Source organism: Myotis daubentonii, chromosome 3, assembly GCF_963259705.1.
Source record: "Myotis daubentonii chromosome 3, mMyoDau2.1, whole genome shotgun sequence".
NCBI classification, from domain to species: Eukaryota; Metazoa; Chordata; class Mammalia; order Chiroptera; family Vespertilionidae; genus Myotis; species Myotis daubentonii.
In genome coordinates this window covers 180,131,395-180,155,316 of record NC_081842.1, presented here as the reverse complement: position 1 = coordinate 180,155,316, position 23,922 = coordinate 180,131,395, and the positions used below count along the sequence as shown (strand labels likewise).

The 23,922-nt window shown below is 44.0% G+C and overlaps 1 protein-coding gene across 7 annotated transcripts in view; it reads right to left on the bottom strand.

Moving 5' to 3' along the window:
- Positions 1 to 397: 397 nt before the first annotated feature.
- DAB1 (DAB adaptor protein 1) overlaps positions 398 to 23,922 on the bottom strand; it is a 397,889-nt gene continuing 374,364 nt past the window's right edge. For 6 of the 7 annotated variants that reach the window (XM_059689406.1, XM_059689407.1, XM_059689404.1 and 3 more), the window contains 4 exons: positions 20,302 to 20,850; positions 14,753 to 14,880; positions 14,290 to 14,400; positions 398 to 3,608 (listed from right to left, as the gene is read on the bottom strand). In XM_059689406.1, the coding sequence (XP_059545389.1) occupies positions 14,305 to 14,400; positions 14,753 to 14,880; positions 20,302 to 20,850 (773 nt within the window). In that variant the 3' untranslated portion in view covers positions 398 to 3,608; positions 14,290 to 14,304. The remainder of the gene's footprint in view (positions 3,609 to 14,289; positions 14,401 to 14,752; positions 14,881 to 20,301; positions 20,851 to 23,922) is intronic. The other variant, XM_059689405.1, reaches the window with a different exon arrangement.

Here is a 23,922-nt window from a genome sequence, read left to right as displayed (position 1 = left end):
CCCAAGCATATCTAGTGTCTGAAGTCAATTGAAGATGAACTGATTCAACTTCTGACAGAGGCTTTCTCTGTCTACTCTTACCCACACCTTCAGTGCCAGGTCAAGGCTTCCACGGGCCAGATGGAAGCTTAGAGAGAAGCGATTTCCTCTTTCAAGCCCTCGCCTGAATATCCAGTAGAAACTTGTGGAATAAAACCAGGCTAAGCTGTTGTTCTCAAACATGTTTATTTGTAAGTTTTACATGGTGTGTTACAGAAATTAATGGAAAATTTCTAAAAATTTCGCTGTTCTGTTGAATGCATTGTACATAAAGTTAAAAATAATGTGTCCATATATGTTAACAAACGGTCATCTGAGGTAAAGTTAAAGTAGGTCTAGAAATGCACGGCAACAGTCATTTCTCTTTCTCATCTTTATTAAAAAAATAGGTGTCAGAACGCAGAAATTGAAATGAACCAAACCCACAGAGTAAACATTTTTTTTTTTAAAGAAGGTGCCCGGTACATGACATGATGGGGTTTCAGCAGACACTGGGATGAGTACGAATCGTCACAAAAGTCTTGCGGCATGTAAAGATTGAAGAGCTATGGGGAGTGGGAACAGAATGACAGGTGGCGTTTCCCTGGTTTCAAAATTTAAAGTGACAAATTTAGTGCTAGTGGAGGATGATAAATTAACAGCTGGACACATGGATTTTTCTATCAATCTAACTGGAACTGTGCAGACTCCCCATGACCCTTTGGTATTGGCACCTCAGCTCTTATTTGGAAATTCCACTGTACTCCTGGAATAGGATACAGTGGTTCTGAGCTCACCAAACAGTGCTTGTTAAACATCAGAATTCTGCCAATGATAACACGAATGGCAGTCTAACAACTTGACTTTATTTCCCTCAGTGGAATGCATCACATGGACCATATACTTTAAGCTCAGAGCCAGTTACATTTTCAATCACATTCAATGAATGGTGAGTTCACTGGGCTCTCACCTTCTGCTATGACATTGGCTCTGGAATTGTTTTTAACTGATACAGCGACCTCCGCCAAGGTTCACTTCAAATGTGTCAGAAGCAACCCAAAGAATCTGTACAATGGGGTGATACTGCCAGACACACTCAAGACAGCCATATCAAGGGAGAAGATAGCACCACTTGTTTAGAATCTGAATTACGGACAACATAGCAATGTAAGCCATTTCCTCATGGGAACTGCCCATCTTATTAAATCCCCAGAAAACACCATCAAACTGGTTTCAGGACATCTCTTATGGTTCTCAAGCCTTTCCCATTTCCTCCTTCATGTGAAAAGATGACTTCATTGTAAAATGCATGCACTTTTCTGGAGGAGTCATGTGGACCAACAGTGATATCTATGGAGGGAGGGAAATGGCCCTTCTCACTTTTCTGGTTCTTCAGACCTTCGCCTTAGGATGACATTTACATGGATTCCGTAATGGACATTTGGTCAGTTTACCTAACTGGAAAAAAGTTGGATTCCAGTGACCTGATAATGTCAAATTTGGGCTTCCAACAGTAACCACCACATGGACTTATCAATTTTTTTTTTTTTTTTGTGAGCAAGTTTACCTTCTTCCAAAGCATTTCAGTTTCTATTGATATGAGGAACCAAAGTACGCAGGCCTATTTAAGTTAATCATATCAATATAAATTCTAATTTTTGAATTTTAAAACCAAATAATAGTAATTACCCTCAAATCCAATTAATCACATGATTCTTTAAAGTTTTCTTCTTAGTGTTAAACCACTAAATTCAACATACTGTAACTGCATAGGAACATCGGAAAACACACTTGACCTGTAGAACAATTCTCTGTAGGGCAAAAATATATAGATTCTTTATGAAAATCATGTGCTAAACATACGAACCGAACACTACACTTTTTCTGTCTCATACATGTAAAAAAAGGAAGCTTAAACTCTTCTGTTTCATGTACAAATAGTCCAGTGATTTCCGTGGGAGAAGGTGGGAGTAGAGAGGCAGGAGGGAGGGTTAGAATCTGAAGGATAGACCTTCAAAATGTGAGTTGCCTTGTTCTTCTTTTACACGGAGGGCAGGCACTCTTGTGGAAATGCTAGATGAGATGATGGAGTTACATGCTCCCTTCCTGTTCACTAGCTGCTGATTGGCCAGCTGCTGCTACCAGCTGTCCCTGAACTCCAGCCTCCTCCCATATGCTCCAGAGTAACATCTGGAAAGCCAGCCCCATCCATCACGCTTGTCACATCTTGCACTCAATCTGCTACCTTCTCTACAGTGTAATGGCATTGTTAAAAAGCATTTTCATTAACATTTATATTTACAAAAAGAAAAACACCTGGCAATTTTTTTTTCATTAGAACTCCTTAAAGCCATTTCCCTTAAATATTTAAAGAGTTTAATGGTAAGGTTTCTTTTTTCTTCAAGTTATAAAATAAAAATCCCATTTGAATTTTCTGATGTACAAAAAGAGATAGAGATGAACCATTATGATCACAGAATCAGTTTGTTATTCTGAATACTCACGCCACCATTGTTCCATGAGAAAGTCAGTTTTTAAGATCCAGGGCCACATTACCAGGATTATACCAGAATTATTTGGCAAATGACTTTTCTTTGAAAATGGCACGTGGAGAAGACACTTGTCTGCATAGCATCACAGCAGCAAGAGATCAGAAAAATAAAAAATATTGTTTCATTGTACTTAGAATTTAGAGCTTCTTAGGAAATCAGATGCATTTTTCATCTTTCTCATCAATGGGACTTGATGTCCTTTCCTACTCACAGAATGAGGGTTCAAACAGAAAGCTGTCTTTCTTCACCAGGATGCAGAGATAGCTAAAAGGTTGTCTTGGCAACATTCTTGATCATAAAGAATTATCAACCACTTATTTGTCTTGCGATTTCAAGTTAATTCATTCATATGAGACTTTTTTCCCCCACTTAGGTTTCTTCATCAATGTCTTAAAAAAGTCAAAATCAATACAAAATTTGTACACCCATTAATTTTCAAACATGACAAAGGAAGGAAAGGGAGAAAATGGCAGGCCAGGCCCTGTGCAGTGATAATGTAACATCATCACATGTCAAAAGGCATATGGATGATGAGAGTGTGGTCACAGAGGACCTCTTCCTTTGCCTCAAAGAAGTCAGTGCCAAACTTGCTGTAAGACTCTGAGGCCTATCACTCCAAGTTTGACGTCTCTACAGTGGGTAACATGTAGAGAAATAAAAAGAGAATTATGATTTTGCATACTTGGGGAGGGGGGTCATTCTCAATCCACATTAAGAGAGCTCAGAATGTTTGTTGGGTAAGCATTTGCTTGATTTGTGATTTAACGTTGGGTATAATTTTCTTATACTTTGTGTGTCCTTGTTTTGTTGTGCTGCCATAGGTATCTGCTGTTGGTTGCCAAAAACTCTTAGTTCCTTCCTCCAAAAAAGTTCCATTGGGCAATTATGAATTTCTCTGTGGGATGAAGTGAGGTGAAAGAATATAAGAGCCTGTCGCGATGCTGATTTCCATGCTAGTCTTGAAGAAGCACCCGCCACGAGCCCGCATTGATGCTATTTCTTAGGTCTGTGGATCTGCGCATAGAGAGGCTCCAGCTCCTAGGGACAGAGGGACAAAGTGAGACCCATTCTTTTTCAGATAGGAATTTCTGAGACAACTTGGGAAGGAGAATTTGGGATTAGAACAGAAAGGTGACAATGTATGATGGATGACCTTAGGTGATTTTTTGAGTATTTGATCATGGTGCATATCATTTTGGCAACTTATTTTAATCATCAGGAAGAACTACTCACCCTGTTTTGTCCTTGGTTTTCAAGTGAGACTGATTTCTCTGTTAGGAAAATAGCATGATATAGTAGAGAGAGCTGAACACGCTGTGTGATATGGACAAGTAACTTATCCTGTCTGAGACTCAACCATGAAATGGGAATGATACTGTTTATCCTGTAGGGCTTTTGAAGGATTAGAGATAAAACATCTAAACACAGTGTTTGGCCATAACAAGTCTTCAGAAAATAGTATCTATTATAATGACTCAAGTGGAGATTTTTTTCAACACAGTTTTATGAATGTCCTCTTGATACGGTTGAAATTCTATTTCGACCTGCCCTTTGGTTTTTTTAAGCAGTGATGACTTGGCACACTTCACAGCAAGGGAAACAGCAATTGTGCCTTTAGATCTTAGTTAAAAACTTATGGGACTTGTTTCCATTCCATCTGCTGTTTCAGATTGGGTCAGACCTTTGCCTGCGCACATTGGAGTTGTCCTGAGACATACATACACAAGGCGTTCTGTATAGAACATAGCAACCTTTCCATCCAAACGTAGGTGGTAAATGGTGTTTGGCCTTGTTTAAAGCACTTCAGGACTTCATGTCAAAGGCCTGGGATACACTAGCCAAGCAAGACTAGATCAATGCTCTGGTTTTAAGCATACCATAGATAGGCCCTTCCATTAAAACTGACCTTTGTGCTGCCACTATTGGATGTTTGTTCCAGAATTAAATAAACATGGCTACACCCTAATTATGCCATATATTATACATTAGCCTGTATCCTGCCATGCAAGTAGTAGTGGATCCTTTTTATTTGCTTATTTTCTTGAACTATCACATTGAAACGGCATCCTGTGAGCCCCTCCTGTGTGTCTAGCACAGTAGGCATTTTAGAGTACACTGACTTTTTAATTTAACACAATAGCCATGTAAGGCAGATGTTTGATCTCTTTTGCAAATGAGAAATCAAGCACAGAAAAGTTAAGTCATTTGCGCATAGTTACACAGCTAGTGAGTTTGGGGGATGAGACTTAAAAGTAGGTCCAGTACTTTCCCTAGTCTATTACAACAGCTGATAAAAAAGGGTCCAACTCTTCAAGCTGTAGTGTATAGAGTGCTTTGGAGTTTATCAAGTTCCCTCATGTCTTATTTTATCTGCCTAAGAGTTCTAAGAATAGCTTTTATTCTTTCCATCCTCATTCTGCAGATAAAAATGGAAGGTCAGGGAGGTATGTGATCTCAGGGTCATTGTGCTGCCTCTCCTGTGTCTCATATATCGCATTGTTCATCTTGATTGTAAAGTTGAAATGGACTAAAAGATAATCTTGTCCAGATCCATCATTTTACAGATGAGGAATCTGAAGCCCAGAGAGGAGAGGTTTTGTTTCACCAACGTCACAGGGTTACTTAGTAACCATGCTGAGAATAGGATCCAGGCTATTTCCTTATACACTTACTAGAGGCCTGGTGCACGAAATTCGTGCACTCGGGGGTGGGGGTTCCCTCAGCCCTGATTGCACCCTCTCGCAGTCCGAGAGCCCACAGGGAGCAGGCCTAAGCCATCAGTTGGATATCCTTAGTGCTGCTGCGGAGGCAGGAGAGACTCCCGCCACTGCCACTGCGCTCATCAGCCGTGAGCCCAGCTTCTGGCTGAGCAGTGCTCCCCCTGTGGGAGCGCACTGACCACCAGGGGGCAGCTCCTGCATTGAACGTCTGCCCCCTGGTGGTCAGTGTGCGTCATAGCAACCGGTTGTTCTGCTGTTTAGTTGATTTGCATATTAGCCTTTTATTATATAGGATTATGTTTATCTTCTTCCAGGGAGAAGGCCCCTCCTAGCCTTCCAGGCACCCTATTTCATAATGTACAAGAGAACCAATTTGTTCCCCAATGCTTTACATTCATGGGACTTTATTCTGTCCTTTAAACATAACAAAAACATGCAATTCTTCTTCCAAGTTCCAATGACAAAGTATGGAGGCCCATTCTTCCACACCCTGCTTCTGGTTACCACTCACCGGTTCCTTCTGCCATTTTATTTATTTTTTTTTTAATTTTTACTTTATTTTATTTTTTAATATATTTTATTGAGTTTTTACAGAGAGGAAAGGAGAGAGATAGAGAGTTAGAAACATCGATGAGAGAGAAACATCGATCAGCTGCCTCCTGCACACTCCCCACTGGGGATGTGCCTGCAACCAAGGTACATGTCCTTGACCGGAATTGAACCTGGGACCCTTCAGTCCGCAGGCCGACGCTCTATCCACTGAGCCAAACCGGTTTTAAATGTGAATCTAGCACAGTATGTGTGCAATAAAAGTCTGTTGAGTTAATGAATGACTACGATACAATATCAACGTTCTTTACTAAAAACACTCTAATTTGGCTTTAATTCTCTCAAAATCTAATCTAGCAAGATCTAGAGCAAGATGATTTATTAAGCACCTAATCTATTCTCTGTCAACATCTTGAAATGTTTCCAATACCTGTTGTAAGGGTAAACTTGTTCGTTTCCTGTGTGTTTGTAATTTGGGGGGGGGAGGGGGAGGGAAGAAGGGGGGTTGGGGTGAGCCAAGGTGTAGCTGTCAAGTACAAATCCCGGGAAAAGCCATTTTTGCGCCTACGCCAGGCTATCAGGATGCCTCTTGACCTTCTCTGAGTAGACTTCCTCAGCCCACCCTTCTTTTTGGATGCCCTCAGAATTCAGGCTGCTTTGATCTCACCCTACAATGTGCTCTGTTCTAAGTTTGGAACTAATTTATTCAACAGAGAATGACACCCTAAAACCGAAGAAGACAGCAGGCTCAGATGGGGTAATTAATGCCACACTGCATTAACTTCCTGCAGCTGAGATAAATATTCACACGTCCCCTGCTTGCTGGAATTTAGCTTCAAATACCCATCACAACAGCGGTAACGAGTGCAGTCAACTCTCAATTATCCCCACTAATGAAGGGGAGCAGTGGCGTGGAAACCCCAAGCCGCAGATCGTCCCAAAGTCTGACACTGTGATGCATTATCCATTTGGGCAGCAGCTTGGCCTTCCTTGTTACTGCATCTTAGACTGTCAGAGCTGCGGGAGCTTGGAAACCACCTGACCCAGAAATTTCCAACCTGACTTCCCACAAGGTCACGATAGGGTCTTGAGGCTGTTTTCAACATTCCAAAATGTCTAAATGGAATCACACGTTAGCATAGCACGCTGGTGTCTTTTGTTTTCACTGGGCAGATTTGACCACATCTTCAAATCCTTCAAAGCCTCCCCATTACCCGCAGGGCAAGGCCAAAGCTCCTTTGCTGGGCACATGAGACCCATTAGTATCCTAGTCCATTAGAGCTAATAAATGCACCTTCCAGACCACGAGTCAGACTCAACCATCAGGTCACGTATAGCAGGATTTAAAAAATGTTTCATTTTTTAACACCTCTGCCACAATGTTCTTTCTGAAATGGATTTGGTCATGCCAGTCTCCTGCTTGAAATGACCCTCCTGACTCCTTATTACCCCAAGGATAATGTAAATGCCTCAGGATGGCACAGGAGGCCTTTCCAATAATATGGCTTCACTCTCTCCTATGCCCCCTTCCATCTGGTACTTCTGGTCTACCTGACAAGGCAGGCCTTTCCCACCTCTGAGACTCTGCTCAGGCAGTTCCTCCTGCCTTTGGGCCTCTCTTTGTCCTGCACCTGATATTCCCTTCTTTCAGAATCATTTCAAATATAATGGCTTCCTGGACTCTCTAGTGCTCTGTGCAGACCTCTGTCTACAGTGCCACCATGTAGCTCCTAAACCCTCTACACAGTGAGCCGCAGTGCCCCCTTCACATCAGTATCCCAGAGGCTGAGTGAGAACTTGGAACATGGGCAGCACACCTGCTAACAACAGGGAGATTGAGGATGTGAGTGAATGAATGAGCAGTTCTTCTTTTATCAGGAGCTGGTGAATCCTCATGAACTTTAAGCTCAATTGGGCCTGGCATCTTAATATCTTCATTTCTAGAGGACAATAAAGTAGATGGAAAACCAGACAATACAAATAAAACCCAAACCAACTAACCAATCTCTGACTTAAGTTGACTTCCCTGTTTGCTGGGAGTGCAGTGAAGGGATGAAAGCATGCAGATTTGAAATCAGGCAGATCTAGTTAGTATCCCCACTGCCAATTCCCTGCAGCCTGAGGCCCCTGGGGACACACTTGCAGTGGAACCTGCTGGGCTGATTACTCACTGCAGCAAGGGAGCCTCGGTATCTGTGTAAGAGGACCTTAGGAAGGGCTTATTACAGGCTTGGGCTTATGTTAGATGATTTGGGGGAGAGCCAAGAATGTAAGTGTTTTTTTCTCTAGGGTGGATGCCCTTAGGAAGCAGGACTATGATTATTTTAATAAATCTCATCTTGAGGGTAGAAAGAACAGAGCAAGGTTAAAGGGAGGAGAGAAGGCTGTTTGGTCATTTTTATACTGTGGACGATGCTTATGTTGCCTCTCCTGGGCCATGGCTACTGAGTGATCTTGTCTTGACCATCATGGTCACAGAGTGGTCTTGTCTGACGCTGATGATCAGTGAACTAGTTAGTTCACAGTCAACAGAGCACCAAGGCCTCGCTGTGAGGGTGGGGCTCCTGGCTGCCAGGCTGCCATCTTCTTTCTCACTGTTACCCACTTAGTACCCATAGGACTCTGTGATAGTCCCTTAGCCATCTGAGAGCCAGTTTCCTTATCTGTCAAATGAAGCTAGAAATCCTCTCTGTGAGCTGTGCTGTGAGCATTAAAGGGGAAAATACACCGAGATTGCCTAGCACAGAGGAGGCAGTCTCTAAGAAAGACTAGGTTTCCATATGTCTGGCCCGTGGCTTTATGTTTACTCTGCAGAAGATGCTCTTAGGCCTAAAATCACCTGTCGGTGGCTTCTCCTTCACAGCATGTAACAGCCGCTACAACCGGGCTCTGTGATAAAACCTAATACTGTCTGTGGATCAGACCAGGAAACTGGGCAGAAAGAATATGCATTCATCTGAGGAATCTGGCTGCAGACCCTGTGGAGAACAGAGACTTCCACATACTTGCAGAGCAGAACACAAGTATGAATCATGTGCTCACGTACAGCAGCCAGGCAGAACCGCAGAGTGATAACAGCTTACATTTACAGAAACATTTGCAGTCTTTAAAGGCCTCTTCTGTATCACATTCGTGATCTCACGTGGGCATCACACTGAGGCTGTGCCCTGGGCAATCCCATCTCCATTTACAGAGAAGCAGCAAGGCTCCCCAGAGTTTGGTGACTTGCCCAAGGTCACTCAGCCAGCACAAAGCAGACCTGGAATATAACTAGGTTTTATTTTTTAGCTTTAAAAAATTTTGTGGTAATATATATATGGCGTAGCTTTTGCCATTTTAATCATTTATACAATTCAATGGCATTAGTTACATTCACAATGTTGTGCAACCATCACCACTATTTCCAAAACTCTTTTCTTCATCCCAAACAGACTCTGTCCCCATTAAACAGTAACACCCTATTCCCCTTTATCTCCAAGCCCTAGTAACCTCTAATCTACTTTCCATTTCTATGAATTTACCGATTCTGATTTTTAAATCAGTTTCACTGAGGTATGATTTACATACAATGAAAGGTTCCTATGTTGCCTATGCAGTTTGATGAGTTTTGACAAATGTACACACCTGTGTGCCTACCCACCATAATCAAGTAGGACATTTCCTCACCCTAAAAACTCTGTGTCCTTCTCAGTCCACCTCTCACTCAGGTGCTGCAACCACTGATGGGCTTCTGACCATTATCAATTAGATTTGTTTTTCCTGGAGTTTCCTGGAAGCACATCCAGCCACTGCCCTCTCCACCACCACGTGTAGGTGTCAGAGCAAGAAGGGCCCTCAGGCTGGCAGTTCCTGTCTTACAGGCAGACACTGAAGCCTCCAGATCTGATGACTGTTTAGCCCAAAGTCCAGGGGAGATGGTGGAGAGCCAGGAGGGCAGCCCAGGTCTGATCCCATTACTGTGCTGGTTTCCTCACTCCCCCATCTAGCCCAGCTCCTTTGGCTGGTAGTACAGGGCAAACAGTGTATTCTAGCTGTGCCCACTACTCCACATGACTTAAAACCATGCTGCAATCTCGATCTCCTGTTTGGTTTTCTTTTTCTGACCTCCAGAGTCTCACATCCAGGATCTCTGGTCTTAAACTAAACCTGCCTTTTTCTGCTCAAGCATGTTGTTTTATGTACCTTAGTGCAGGGATTGGTACCACCTAGGCCTCAAAACCAGGAGCCTGGGGTAACTCTAGACTAAGTCCCCTTCCTCCCATTTCCCTTCAGTCTTAATCTCCTCCGGATGTCATCTTTTAGGTATCTCTTGGCCCAAAGCCTACCTCCCATCCTGGCCGATGGTGCCCTCAGCCAGACCCTTCACATCTCTTGCCTGAGCCTTCCCGATGGCGTGGGTTGGACTTCCCTCTAAGTCCCGTGCCTGTGGAATGGGCGGATTATTTTCTGCTCCTGTGGCTTTCTGTTTTAAGACTCTGCTGTTTGGTTCTACTCAAAAACAGAATAGTAATAATCATCCTGAAGACACATATTGTACTTTCAAAGCTTGCAAAGCACTTTCTTATTCATGAAATCGTATGATTCTGGGAAGCCTTGGGAGGAGCTGTTCTAATTATCCATATTTACCCATATGAGGGACCAGGGTTTAGAGGGGTTATATGTCTAGAGCCATCTGCTTTGGAACCATCATTCAGACCCAAGTTCCCTGAACTCTGTGTTTCTTTTATTCTTCTCCTTCTTTCCTTTTCCTCTTTTTTCTTTTTCTTTTTTTATGATTCTTCTTCTCTGAGCATCTGAAGTTCAGCTTTCTTTTCCCTCGAACACTAGAAATCCATCAGGTATTATTTTATATGTCTTGGGTTCCTGCTATGAAGATCAGTATTAAAAAACGACAGCAGCTTGTTATTTATGGCAATATCTGCTGTTAGTAAGGGAGACAGAGCAAACAGTTCCCTATTGTTTCAGACGCTACTTTGGCTTGACAGCTGGGAAAGTCTGATAGGCAGTTTATTTACTTAGCCATTAAACCAAATAAATGTTTTCATTTTTCTTTCATCTCCTCAAACGCTAACATTTTGCCCTTAAAATTGGTCCAGCAACACATCAGTGAAGTATAAATTACCTGCCATTCCCACACCAGCCATTATAATATTATTTGGGTTCTTTTTTGCCCCCATTGACCCAGTCTTTCAAAGACACGTGATTCTCCCAGGTGGAAGGGGAGGAGAAAAAGGAAATAACTGAAGATATTTCGCTTTATTGCTAACACAGGAATGCCATTTGAGATGGGCCCCGAAGCTCCCACCTTCAAGGCTGGAGTCCCTTGGTTTCCTCTTACCGTGGTGCAAAGCGGCTTTAACTTATCAACAGATGTCACCCTGCCTACTCAGAATTGTGCAGGTATTTCTAATAAAAAAAACAGCTGGAGATAATGGTTGTGAGAGTGATAAGGAAGACAGGACTCCTGCTTTCCCATTGTATGAAGGCACAGGGGAAAATAAAACCACGGATGGAACCATCCCTGCATGTTATCCTCTCTGAACGCCTGGAAAGGCACTAAGAAATTGCAGTTAGTAAATTTCCAGCTGGTCGGACGGTGAATGGAATGGAGACAGAAAAATCAAACGTGGCTTGCTATTGATGGAGAGGTCCGGAAAGGCTCATTTGGACTTCCGGGTGGGTGTCTGCAAGGCTGGCATCAGCCCCTTGGCATGCAATTCTTGATAGGCAATTGTAAAAGTGCCAGGCTAAGCTTTCAAAGGGAGAAAATTGCTTCATTGCAGATTAGAGTCCAGCCCTCCTTTGGAGCTGGGAGCTGCTTATGATGATTTACATGTAACTATAAGACTGTTGTTTTTTGTTTCTTTGTTTGTTTTTGTGTTGTTTTTTTTTTGGAAGTGAAAAGAGGCCTGTGAGGCCCTAACTAGTGTCATTCTGACTACAGGACAGGGAAGGTCAGAGAGCTAAGAAGTGGGTTTTTCTTTCCTTCCCCACTTCAAAACTGTGCCGAGGCACGTTAAAAGTTAATTATCCGAAGATATAAAGTACAAAGCAAAATCTCCCAGCCAATGGCCTGGGTCCTTATGGTAGAATTTATTTAAAAGAAGGTCTAATGTACATAATCCAAGGTAGTGGAGAACCTACATTTATTGAGCACATATGATGATGCTGGCGTTGGTGGTGATGTTAGTGGTGGTGTTGGTGGTGATGGTGGTGACGCTGTTGTTGTTGGTATTGGTGGTGACGTTGTTGTTGTTGATGGTATTGATGGTGTTGGTGTTGGTGTTGGTGGTGATGTTGGTGTTGGCAGTGATGTTGGTGTTGGTTTTGGTGGTGGTGATGGTGATGGGATGGTGTGGCAGCTAACATTTATTAGGTGTTTACTATGTGTCAGACATGGTACTAAGAGCTTCACAAACATCACCTTATGTAGCTCAAACAATAGCCCTATGAGGCAGCACTCTTTTTATCCTAATTTTTCAAAATAAGACAGAGACAGTACAAAACCTCATCAGGTCATAGAACTAGTAAGTGGTAGCCAGATTCTCAACTCAGACAGTTTCACTCTAGAACCCAGATTTTTAAACTGAGTTTTCAGCTAGGTTCTGAGTGTCTGCCTCCTTGCTAGAGACTCACCTTATGCTTTCTCAGTTAACATCATGGGTAATATAAGCCTTTTCTAGCAGATGAAGAAACCAAGACTCAACAGGCATTATGGTTCTTGCCCAAGACTTCTTGCTCTTAAGTAGCTGAGCTAGAATTTGAACTCAAGTTCCAAATCCTAAGCTCTTCTCACTACACCATGCTACATCCATTCACAACTCAGCCACGGCTTAGGGTTCTGGATGGAGCAACAAATGCAGAACAGGCTGAAGCCCCACATGACAGTTCAGCTGACATCACTCTCTCAAGCTGAACAGGCTCATAAATGTGAGGGTTTGATACATTGATCTGCAAATGGTCCAAGTCATCCTTTTTTTCTAGCAGAACTTCAATTTTAGGATGATGTTTGCTGTTATCCTGATGAATGGCTCATTACCTCTAGTTCATTCATCAAAATTTTCAAGGCAAGATGGAGCATGTGAAATAACACATGTACAAGGGGTAGAAAACCTTCTGGGGATTCTTCCCGAAGGAGTCCACCCAGGATACTCAACTTTTCTCTTTCCTGGAACATGATTTTGCCTTTAACTCACCAGCTCCCCAAATAGCTTTGCAAGATGGATAGTGTAGATGGGTATCAGTCTTGCAAAGACTGATCATGGTTTTGGATGGCATGATGTATAATTATGTGCTATTGTACTGATCTAACAGGGCAAAATATACAATATATTAAGTTCTTTGATCATGAACTCTATTAACAAAATGCTCTCTCAAAGCACTCTTAGCTTTCAATAACCATCCCAATAACTTACATGTGACCTGAGAATGATTACAAGGGAGCCTCAGAATCCATTTATGAACAGTGAAAACTATTTACCATTTTAATGGTTCTGACCACGCTGTTCAGGACTAAAGAAAATGAAGCTCTGTGGATACAGCCTAGCAGTCCCCCACACTATGGAAAACTAAGAAAGTATCTGAAAATTAAACACATTTGTCAAGGAGTGACTGAGAAATCATGTCGGGGTAACAAGTTATATTTCTGTCTCCTGAGAAGGTTCGCCTCATCAGCAACTCTTTCTCTGGATCAAATCAGATGTATTGAAATTCAAGTGCCAAAAGCCACTTGTAGTAAATGGGAGCATACCTCTCTCAAAGTAGCTGCTGATGGAATCTGAAGTGGCTGGGAGCCAGCACACGCTGTAGTACAGGTATAAACTGCAGAGCCCCGGAGCGAATGCTGCATGTCTTTGGCCTTTGAATTTCCCTTTCCCATTGGGAAGGGGGCAGGGCCCCTTTTGGCTAGACACAATGGGCTACCATGATCTTACATCTCTATCAGTCTTACTTCAAGCACTACTTATTGTTGCTTCTTAGTCTGGATTCTCAGTGTGTTTGGTTGGAGTGCAGGCAAATGCAGTGACACTTTGCTTATCAGATTAAAACATCGGAACCATGTCTCACTGGAAATTGATCAGGGTGGGCAGAATGTGTCCATCTCAGAATCGATGCTTTCAGAAGCTGGATCCACGTTAAGTAGCGTTGACCACGCCTCATTCTGTCATCACCAATCATTGCGAACATATCATTAATAAAATAATAAAGCCATTCCCCACTCTTCACCTCTACCCCTATTTCCCAATATATGTCAAAGGTCATGCATCCATGAAGAAAAATTAGGTGACAAACAGACATCAGGCAAGGAGAGATGATGTGAACATTCAGGGATATGCTCAGCAAGGAGAGATGGTACAAAGATCAGGGATGTAACTTTTAAAATGAGGAACAGGCATAAAAGGGAAAGCAGATGGTTTAAGGATGAAGGAGATAAAAGGACAGATACCTACCCAGACCTGCGCTATCTAGCTACCGGCCTGTGGACTTATATTATCAGCACTGGGCTCCCCACTGGGCTCCCCAAATGGATCACTGTTGGATGAGGCCTGTGATCCATCGGGCTAGAACACAAGAAGATAACACTTTTTTTTTTCCTTTTCAACAATTGAAAATATAAGACAGCTGGGCACACTTCCATGCACACAAGTAATTGGCCATTTTAATGCAGGCAGCAACTTCAGTTAGAGGATACCGCGCCCACAAACGCGAGAACTTGTAAGAACAACTTAATAAAAGGACAATGGTTTTTAGCTGCTCATTGGAACATAAAGCCCCTTAGTGACCCCTTTAGAACTTAAGCACCTGAGCCAGCATTCTTTTCTACTTAGGTTTCCTCATGCACTGTCCATTTCAGCTATAGAGGTTTTGCTGTTAAGGAAAAACAAAAACAGAAAGAATAAGCCCGTCACTTACAGCTTCTTGCTCTTCACTTTTGCTGGGGCTTTCAAAGCCCTCTTCGAAGATGTCATCTGTGGTAGGGTCACTGGCGTGGGATGCAGATGACTTGGATGGAGAGCTCTGTCTAGGGGCTGGCGTTGGAGCTGCACAGAGACCATGCAAAGAGATGAAACCCAGTAAGTGCCTGGCTGCAAACGTGCGTACCTCACAGAAACCTCGGGGACCTGGTTACGTTCCAGTCAAGTCACAGCACTCCTCTTCCTATCACAGGTAAATCAGGTGAACAGTTTAATATTTCCTCTGTACATATTTATCTTGTCCTCTCAATTCTTTTTTAAGTCTATTTTTAAACTCTATTTTTATTGTTGACACTATTACAGATGTTCTCATTCCCCCTACCCCACCTTGCCCATCTCCACCCAGCCCCCACCCCGCTTCCCTCTGGCCATTGTTGTCTGTGTCCATTCTTTGATTAATCTCTTCTCCTTCTTCCACCCTCTCTCCCCCGTCCTGTCTCTCTCCCCTATGACAGCTGTCAGTCTGTTCCATGTATCTCACATTCTTGACCGTCAGGAAGAAGTTGGTCCACATGAATGAAATAAACAATGGTTCTCAAGGGATAGTCCCTGAATCAGCAGCAGCAGCCACATCTGGGCACTTAATAGAAACGCAAATACCCAGACCTACTGAATCAGAGACTGTGTTTCTGCATGCTCAAGTTGAGAACCATACTTTTTTTCCCTTCTCTCTTGCTTAACATCATACAATTAATTCAGTAAGAATAAATAGATCAGAGAACAATGATACACATTGATTGAATGCCATCTATGTGCCAGATACTGTCAGAAATGTTACAGACAACATCTGTAACCCTCATAATACCTCCTCAGAGTAGGGTTATGACAATTACACAGAAGAGGCATGTGAAGGTTGCTAAACTGCTCCAGGCCACACAGTTGGCAACTGGTAGAACTCAGCTTCATCCCCTGACACACAGTAGATACCTGTTTGATAAACACGTGCTAAATAAGGCACGTCTCAGGGATCTGGGAAAATGGCTATAACTGGTGGTCACTTTGAAGCTGGTGCTGCAGTCCTCATTCTATATGGGTGTTCATCTTCTGTCCTGATATCCCACATTTTCCTTGTCTCATTTGTTCCAGAGGTTTATAACAAATACAACATTTGAAACTACCCTTCCTTTAAAAATTTCTAATTTGCTATTGAAAATACCATTCACTGGCTCAGACCAAGTGAGGGGTACTGTGGCTTAAGCTGGTAACTAAATTTCAACACCATTGATAAGCACCTCCTGCCATCACGTCTCAAAATTTACTGTAGTCTGGCTGCTTATCAAACAGTGAGTGAATCTCAAACTTGGTGAGTTCCTCTTGCCTCAATGGACTTATATTTAGAATAACAATGCAGTTTGTTATGTGCCAGTGAGCTAGACCGTGCTAGGCACTATACTTTCTAATATAAATATGCTATTGTTTGTTTTTCTGATGAAAATACTGCAGTTCAGAGAGGTGAAGTGATTTTCTCAGCATTAACACAGTTATGAAAGAGGAGCACTAGGATTTTAAAACATTTTTAATCCTCACTCAAGGATATTTTTTCCATTTATTTCTTGAGAGAGTGGAAGGGAGGGGGGAGAAGGAGAGAAAGATGGAAGGGAGAGAGGGGGAAAGACACACAGACAGAAACATTGGCGTGAGAGAGACACACCAATTGGTTGCCTTCCTCACACATTCCTGCAACTTAGGTACAAACCCTTGACAGGGAATCAAACTTGTGACCCTTTGGTACTTGAGCCGACATTCCAACCACGGCCAAAGCAGGAGCACTGGAGTTTAACACTGTCTGACACTGTCTGCTCAACTGTTGGAGGTTTACTGTTGGTCTAACTGATCCTCCACTCAAAACATATTAAAGAGGATGCTGATGGAAAAGAGGACAAAAGGCTGGTTTCACTCATTTTCTTTAAAATAAAATATTAAGTTTTTCTCTCATTTAAAAGGAAGTATGCTTTGTTCCATGAGATGATTATGGAACAAACAAGTTAGCGTGGGTTTAAGTGAGATAAGCTATATGGAAACACTCTAAGTTGTGGATGTTTAATAGTTATTAGTATAATTTGATTCTGACTTGTGTTTGAAGTGTTTTATTGCTTACCAAAGGCTCAGAACCCCAGCTGACCTGCCAATTCTGAGAGAATCATACTTACTGAGTGAAATCAATAGGGAGCATAACTAGGAGTTAATTTATGCTAGCGCCTTAACCTTCAGGAGGTTTTATGGACTATCTCCAGCTCTAAAAAGTGATTCTCAAACTGGGCCAATTTCACTCCCAGGGGATGCTTGGCAACAGCCAGAGTCACTTTTGACCATGACTAGTGAGCAGGTGTATAATACCACTGGCATCTGGTGGGTGGAGGCCAGGGATGCTGCTTCACACCCTACAATGCACAGGAGAGGCTCCTCAACCAGCATCAATAGTGCCAAGGCTGCCAAACCTGCTCCCAGACACACCAGTAAGTGGGTGTCCTTGGTGGTTTTGTTTGTTTCATTCTCTGAAACCTTCCCCTGTTATAGACACTATGCCAACAAGACGTGTAGGGATAATGAAGACACACTTCCTGTCCTCAAAGGACTTCAACTCCCCTCTGCTGTTTGTGGCTGGCACACTGAAAGAGAAATATTTGTTTTCCAAAGATGCTTGCTTATTTATGCATGGCTGTCATGTCTTTAATATTTCATTGCTTTTATTCATTATTCTTCCTTGAAACTTTGAGATGCTCCCCCATGTAAATCATCTGGCCTGAGCAGAAGTAGGTTGCTTATCCATTTCAGAACAGTATCCTCAATCTGACTGCAATGACAGTATCTAATTATGTGAACATTAGATTCTGTGTGTGTGTGGACAATTCATGGCATTGGCCAAGAAATGATCCGTGTCAGTTGTGACAGTAATGAAAACGTCAAACTCATTGTTCCATGAGCTTTTTCTTTCTCCTTATCAATTGTCAAGGCACAGGCTGAATCTGCAGACACCCTTCCAAAACAGTGTCAACCAAGCACAAGTGTGTTCAAGTGTATCTGGACTGTGATTGGCTGCACAGTCCTGGTTTCCCAGATGTTTGCAGCAGAAAAGTGAGCTGGGCTAGAACCACTGAATATCACAAGTGGAATGGGGCACACTGCTTATCACTTACTTTACCTACAACATAGCTGAGGTTAAGAGAAGTCCTACCCACACCCAAGGACACAGAGTGTGGTGGAGGAGCCAAGATTAGAGCCCTGGTCCAGAGCTCTGCACAAAACCACTCCATAAAACTACATGCAATAAAACAATATACAATAAAACTATTTCAAGCCCTGTGAGGTGTACTACAGAATGTTTTAGCACATGAACCATTGAATCCTTTTAATAATCCCAAACCCAAGATGGATGAGGAAATCAAGGCTCAGAGAAATAAAATGATGTGTGCAGAGTCACAAAACTAGTAAGTAATAAAGCTGCTGTCCAGTTCCCAGTCCTGAGCCTCTTGCAGGCCATCATCTTTTCTCTCTGACTAGCCTCTAAGCTTTGAGTCCCAATCTGGCTTCAGCTATACCAATTGTAGGAGGCCTTCTGGTTGCTATATCTCTGCCCTAACTTTTTCCTGATCTTAATGTTCTAATTTTTTATCCTTGTTCCTAAAATTATTTAACTCACATATACCATTCATTTTTATTTTAATGAACCATACAAAGATCCTGTATCATTGCTGGGCTATACACAAGTGAGTGAATGAGTGAATAAAAGAATGAATGAATGAGCAAATGAACAGAAACCTAAGAGGCAGAGTGATGTGATGGAAAATCAACAGGTTTATATTCAATTCTACCACTTTGTCTATTCTCTTTGTCTTTGGATCTCACTTTCATTACCTGTCAAATAGGTCTAATGCAACTTGTCATAAGCATTGTTCTGAGCATAAAAATAATAAATGTAAAGCATGTGGGGAGGTACAGATGTTATAATAAGAGTAACATAAACAAAGAGTCCTATTGAATACTAAAGACCCGAAGCATGAAATTTGTGCATGGGTAGGGCCCCTAGCCCTGGCTGGTGATTAGGGCTGATCAGGGCCTTCTGGCTTCCGGCCAGGGCCTCCCTTCCTTCTGCACCATCCCCCTGGTGGTCAGCACATGTCATAGTGAGCGATCAGTCTCCCAGTCAAACTCCCACAGGGACAATTTGCATTTTATATCTACACTAATAAAAGACAAACATGCAAATTGACCATACCTTCACTATGCCTTAAGCCATGCCCACCAGCCAATCAGAGTGACTATATGCAAATTAACCCAACCAAGATGGCGGCCAGCAGCCACAGAGCTGGAGCAAGCAGGAGGCTTGGTTGCCCCAATGATGGAGGAAGCCAAGCTTCCCGCCTGCCATGGCCCAGCTCTGAGCTCCACTCAAAGCAACAAAGTTTCAATTATAGAAGGTAAATAAACCCCAGATACCTGCTTTCAGCCAGCGGTAGTCACGGAGCTGGAGCAAGCAAGAGTGGGTTGCCCCTGGCGATGGAGGAAGCCAAGCTTCCCTCCCACCTGCCCTAGCCGGCTCTGAGCTTCTCTCAAGGCTACAAAGTTTCAATTATAGAAGGTAAATAAATCCCAGAATAAAAAGAAAAAAAGAAAAAAAGGAGAGGCTTGGAGCCTCCATCACTGGGGGGGCTTGGCCAGCCTGAAAACAGCCCTCAGCCCCTCACCCAGGCTGGCCAAACCTCCATGGGGTGAGGGTCCCCACTGCGGGGGGGACTTGACCAGCCTGCAAACAGCCATCAGCCCCTCACCCAGGCTGGCCAGGCACCCCAGCAGGGACCCCCACCCTGAAGGTGGTGTGACCAGCTGTAAACAGCCATCAGCCCCTCACCCAGGCTGGCGAGGCACCCCAGCGGGACCCCCACCCTGATTTGGGACACCCTTCAGGGCAAACCAGCCGGCCCCCACCCATGCACCAGGCCTCTATCCTATATAATAAAAGGGTAATACACAAACTGACCCTAAGAGCAGAACGACTGGGAATGACTGGTCACTATGACACACACTGACCACCAGGGGGCAGACACTCAATGCAGGAGCTGCCCTCTGGTGGTCAGTGTGTTTCCACAGAGGGAGTGCTGCTCAGCCACAAGCCAGGCTGACGGCTGTCAGTACAGCGGTGGTGGTGGGAGCCTCTTCTGCCTCCTCAGCAGCATTAAGGATGTCCGACTGCAGCTAGGCCTGCTCCCCGCTGGCAAGTGGACATCCCCCAAGGGCTGCCAGGCTGCCAGAGGGATGTCTGACTGCCAGCTTGGGCCCGATCTCCCAGGGAGCAGGCCTAAGCCAGCAGGTGGACATCCTCCAAGGGGTCCTAGACTGCAAGAGGGCATAGGCCGGGCTCAAGGACACCCCCCTCCCCGAGTGCACAAATTTTTGTGCACTGGGCCTCTAGTATATAGATAACTAAGATTAGTTCTCTGAGCCCAGACACAAGGCATCACTCGCACAAGGTTTAGGAAGGGCACTCACGTGAGTTGGTTGATGGTGTAGTAGACGTCACAGGGGTCAAATTCAACTGGGAGATGTCAAAGTCATCACAGTCATCTGTATCCTGTGCCATCCCGACTTTGCTAAAGTAACTGGAGAAGGCCTCTGAGGTACAGGTGAGGGAGGGTTGGTCGGGTTTGCGGGAGGGCACAGGTGGAGGCTGGGCCATCTGGAAATCCTTAAACATTTCTTTCCCCATTTTCTGTCTGGGCTTGTCGGTCTGTGGACTTGACTTGGAGGAGTCACCCGTGGCTGGGACGGTTGCGAGGGGAGTGAGGGGACCTTGGAACATGGCGGCTGGCAAAGGCATAACAGTTTGTGTGGGCATGAAGGCGGCTGGCGGAAACTGCCCGGCCACAGCTGGCCAGGGCTGCTGAGTGGCAGGGAAGAGACCCGGCTGGCCCCATGCGATGGGCTGAGCCCCTGGCATCACCTGAGCGACTGGTGGCTGAGCACCCATGGCGATCTGCTGTTGGACGAGGGGCTGCTGGCCCCAGAAGGATGGGAGGACGGCGCCCATGGCAACGTAACCTGAAAGGTGGAAAAGGAAAGTCAGGCATCCTGGGAAGGAATTATTCCTGGAGTCAGGTGGCTGGCCAAAAGGTACTGAGCAAACCCCTGAGTGTCCAGCTGTGTGCTAGGGACTGGGGATGCAGGGATGACTAAGACAGAAGTTCCTGCTCTCATGGAGCCTGCCTGCCAGAGCAGTGGTCAGGGAAACCTCTCTAAGGGGATGACTTGTAAGCAGAAACTAGACTGCGGTGAGAGAGCAAGCCAGGCAATGTGTGGGGGCGAGAACAATACTGCCAGTTGTTAAAGGCTTCTGACATCACACAGCCTCCACAGCCAGCGTGTCTCAGTGGGAAGGGCAGAGGACTAGGAACCAGGCCTGGCTGGGTTTGAATCTTGCCTCCCCTTTTTGCTAGACCCAGCACTTCATCCTCATTTTCAAATCTTTTTCCCACTGGCACCTTTTCCTCCAGCCAATGGAGACAACACTCAACTTGCTCTCTCTTGCCTCTGCTGGTCCATTTGCCTTTAGAAAGCATCTCCTACTTCTTTGTGTATCTACCCCTTATATACTCTTTGGAACTCAGTTTAGCATCACCTCCCTGTTCCCTGACCTCTTGGCTCACTGGTTCTCAGTTCTCTGAGTTTCCACAATCCTCATGTTCATCTCTCTCATGACACTTGTCACACTGCCTTGTAATTGCCTGCTTATTCTGTCTTCCCTCATTAGACTAGAAACCACCTTCTAGCAGAAATGCTTTATTTTATCTCCCCTAGCCCTTGTGTCTAGCACAGTTTGGGGCACACATTGGCTGGTCCATAAAAGCTTGAGCTGGGGAAAGGCTCTCTATAAGGTGAGTGAGTCATAGTAGAATGAATACCTCACTGCATCCTTCCACGGATGCAACTAGACTCCAAGACCTGTAAGTGCTGTGATCTCTGGTGAATCTACTGTTGGTGGCAGGACATTTTTCCCCCCTCCTCATCATTTTTGTTCCTACAAGGAACTAACAGATGGATTGTGCACACTTTTCTGGAGAGAGCTATTAGCATGTCTCTGTGGCTTCATGCCATCTGTTTCAGACAAAGTACAATATTCAACAGGAAAAAAGGCAGCACAGGGTAACTGGGTATCATGTTGGAGAACATGCAGGTCTCACTTGCTTTTCCTGTGGGGGGCAGTGCCTGCTGCCTGGGCTCCTCCCAGACCTGCTTCCTAGGTGCTCTGGTCACACAGCATCACACATGCCTGATGGGACACCTCCGTGGCAGGACTGTGGCAGCCCCAGACACAGGGAGCCACTTGGTGGCTGCCACTGCAGCCACATAACAGCTCAGACTGTTTACTCATTAACGTTCCACAGCAGAGGGAGGAGGTGCCAAGGAGCATCTGTTTATGCCACTGAATTGAGATCAATCATAAACCTCCTTGCTGTGAAGTGAAGAGAAACACCTGCATCACTGCCTTGCAGTGAGATTTTTAAAAAGTGTTGAAAATTGCAATTTATAACCAGATGCTGGTATATGCTGGGGACATGCTCATTATTTGCTAAAAAGAAAAAAAAAATATCAGACTAAAATTTAGGAAAGACACTGAAAACTAAGGGAGTACCCAAAATATATATAGAACTTGCATGGTGCCTCTCATCTACACTATTTCATTGGACTGACTGACTGATTCAGTTATTCATTCAGAAATATCTCTACTGGGTGCCAGCACTGTTTTAGACGCTGGAAATTCAGTGAAGAACAAAACAGTTGAAAACAATCCTTGCCCTCGTGGAGCTTACATTTTTAGAGAAACTGCAGCTTCATGGGGGAGGTTTGATGCAGCTACATAGAGCATGGGTAGCAGAGCAGGGCTCCCGCTGAACAGGTAGCAAGCATCAGGTGAGTGGTTTCTTGTGGAACCACAGTTTCTTATGGAACACTGCCAGGCACTGCTTTAAATATTTTGCTACATGTATTAACTCATGCAGTCCTCAGAACAGCCCCACGAGGTGGAATCCTTATTCCCATTTTACAGATATGTTTCCTAAGACTCAGAAGGGATTGAGCTGAGTATTACACAGCTGGTTAGTGGTGGGGTCTCACATTCTCCAGGCCCCCAGGTTCTGGGGCCAGCTCTGCCATGTGCAATCAGGAAGCCAAGGACCTAAGCTTTATTAGATTCATTAAAAAAAAAATTCCAAGAAGATAAAGGGAAATAATATAGGTATGACAAGATGAATTTTCTTCTATTGTAGGAATCAGAGTAGTAATAATAATAATAATAATAATAATAATAATAAGAAGAAGAAGAAGAAGAAGAATAGAATTTTCTACATGAAGCATTTACAAAATACCAGCCTTTTTCAAGGTACTTACGTTTCCATTTAATCCTCATGATATTGTTGCAGGTAACTATTATTTTCAGTTCAGTTAGAGAGATGAAGAAACTCTGGCTCTGACAGGTGAAGTAATTTGCCTAAAGCTTGTAAATACATGGCAGAGCCAGGATTCAGACCCAGTCCATTGGCTGCAGATGCCTCCCACAGCCTGTCCATTGTATCACATGCCCCACTCCATTGCCCCGTCCACCTGTCACTGGCGCTACAATTAGGGACAGGTGGACAGAGATGCAATAGTTGCAGAGATTTTTAAGGCCAGTTAAGGAAGTAGAAAGGCAAATCAGTTAACACCAACTGAAGCCTAGTTTTGCTCCTCACTGTATTTTTAAGTAATAAAGCAAAAATATGCTAATTAAAATTAATTTTAGACTCATGTTCTAAAACTTGGAAGCAACCTATTCACTTTTTTTTTTTTTTTGGTAGCTGTATAAACCAAATCTGGTTGTGCAGAAATGGCTCGTCCATAGTTTGCAACAGGGCTGGTCAACCAGAAAGATTAAAATCTAGGCCTTCAAAGCCCTCCCCTGGCACAGGCTTGGGGACAGGCCCAGGGTAATGCTACCTGGCACGGGCAGGTCATCAGGTGCTTCTCATCAAATATTAGGGCTGGAAGACATGCGCAAGCACCCAATCCCACCCTCTCACTTATAGGGAGGGGAACGGAGACCGGAGGGGCCAATCATCCCTCCTTTGCCTGGAGTAC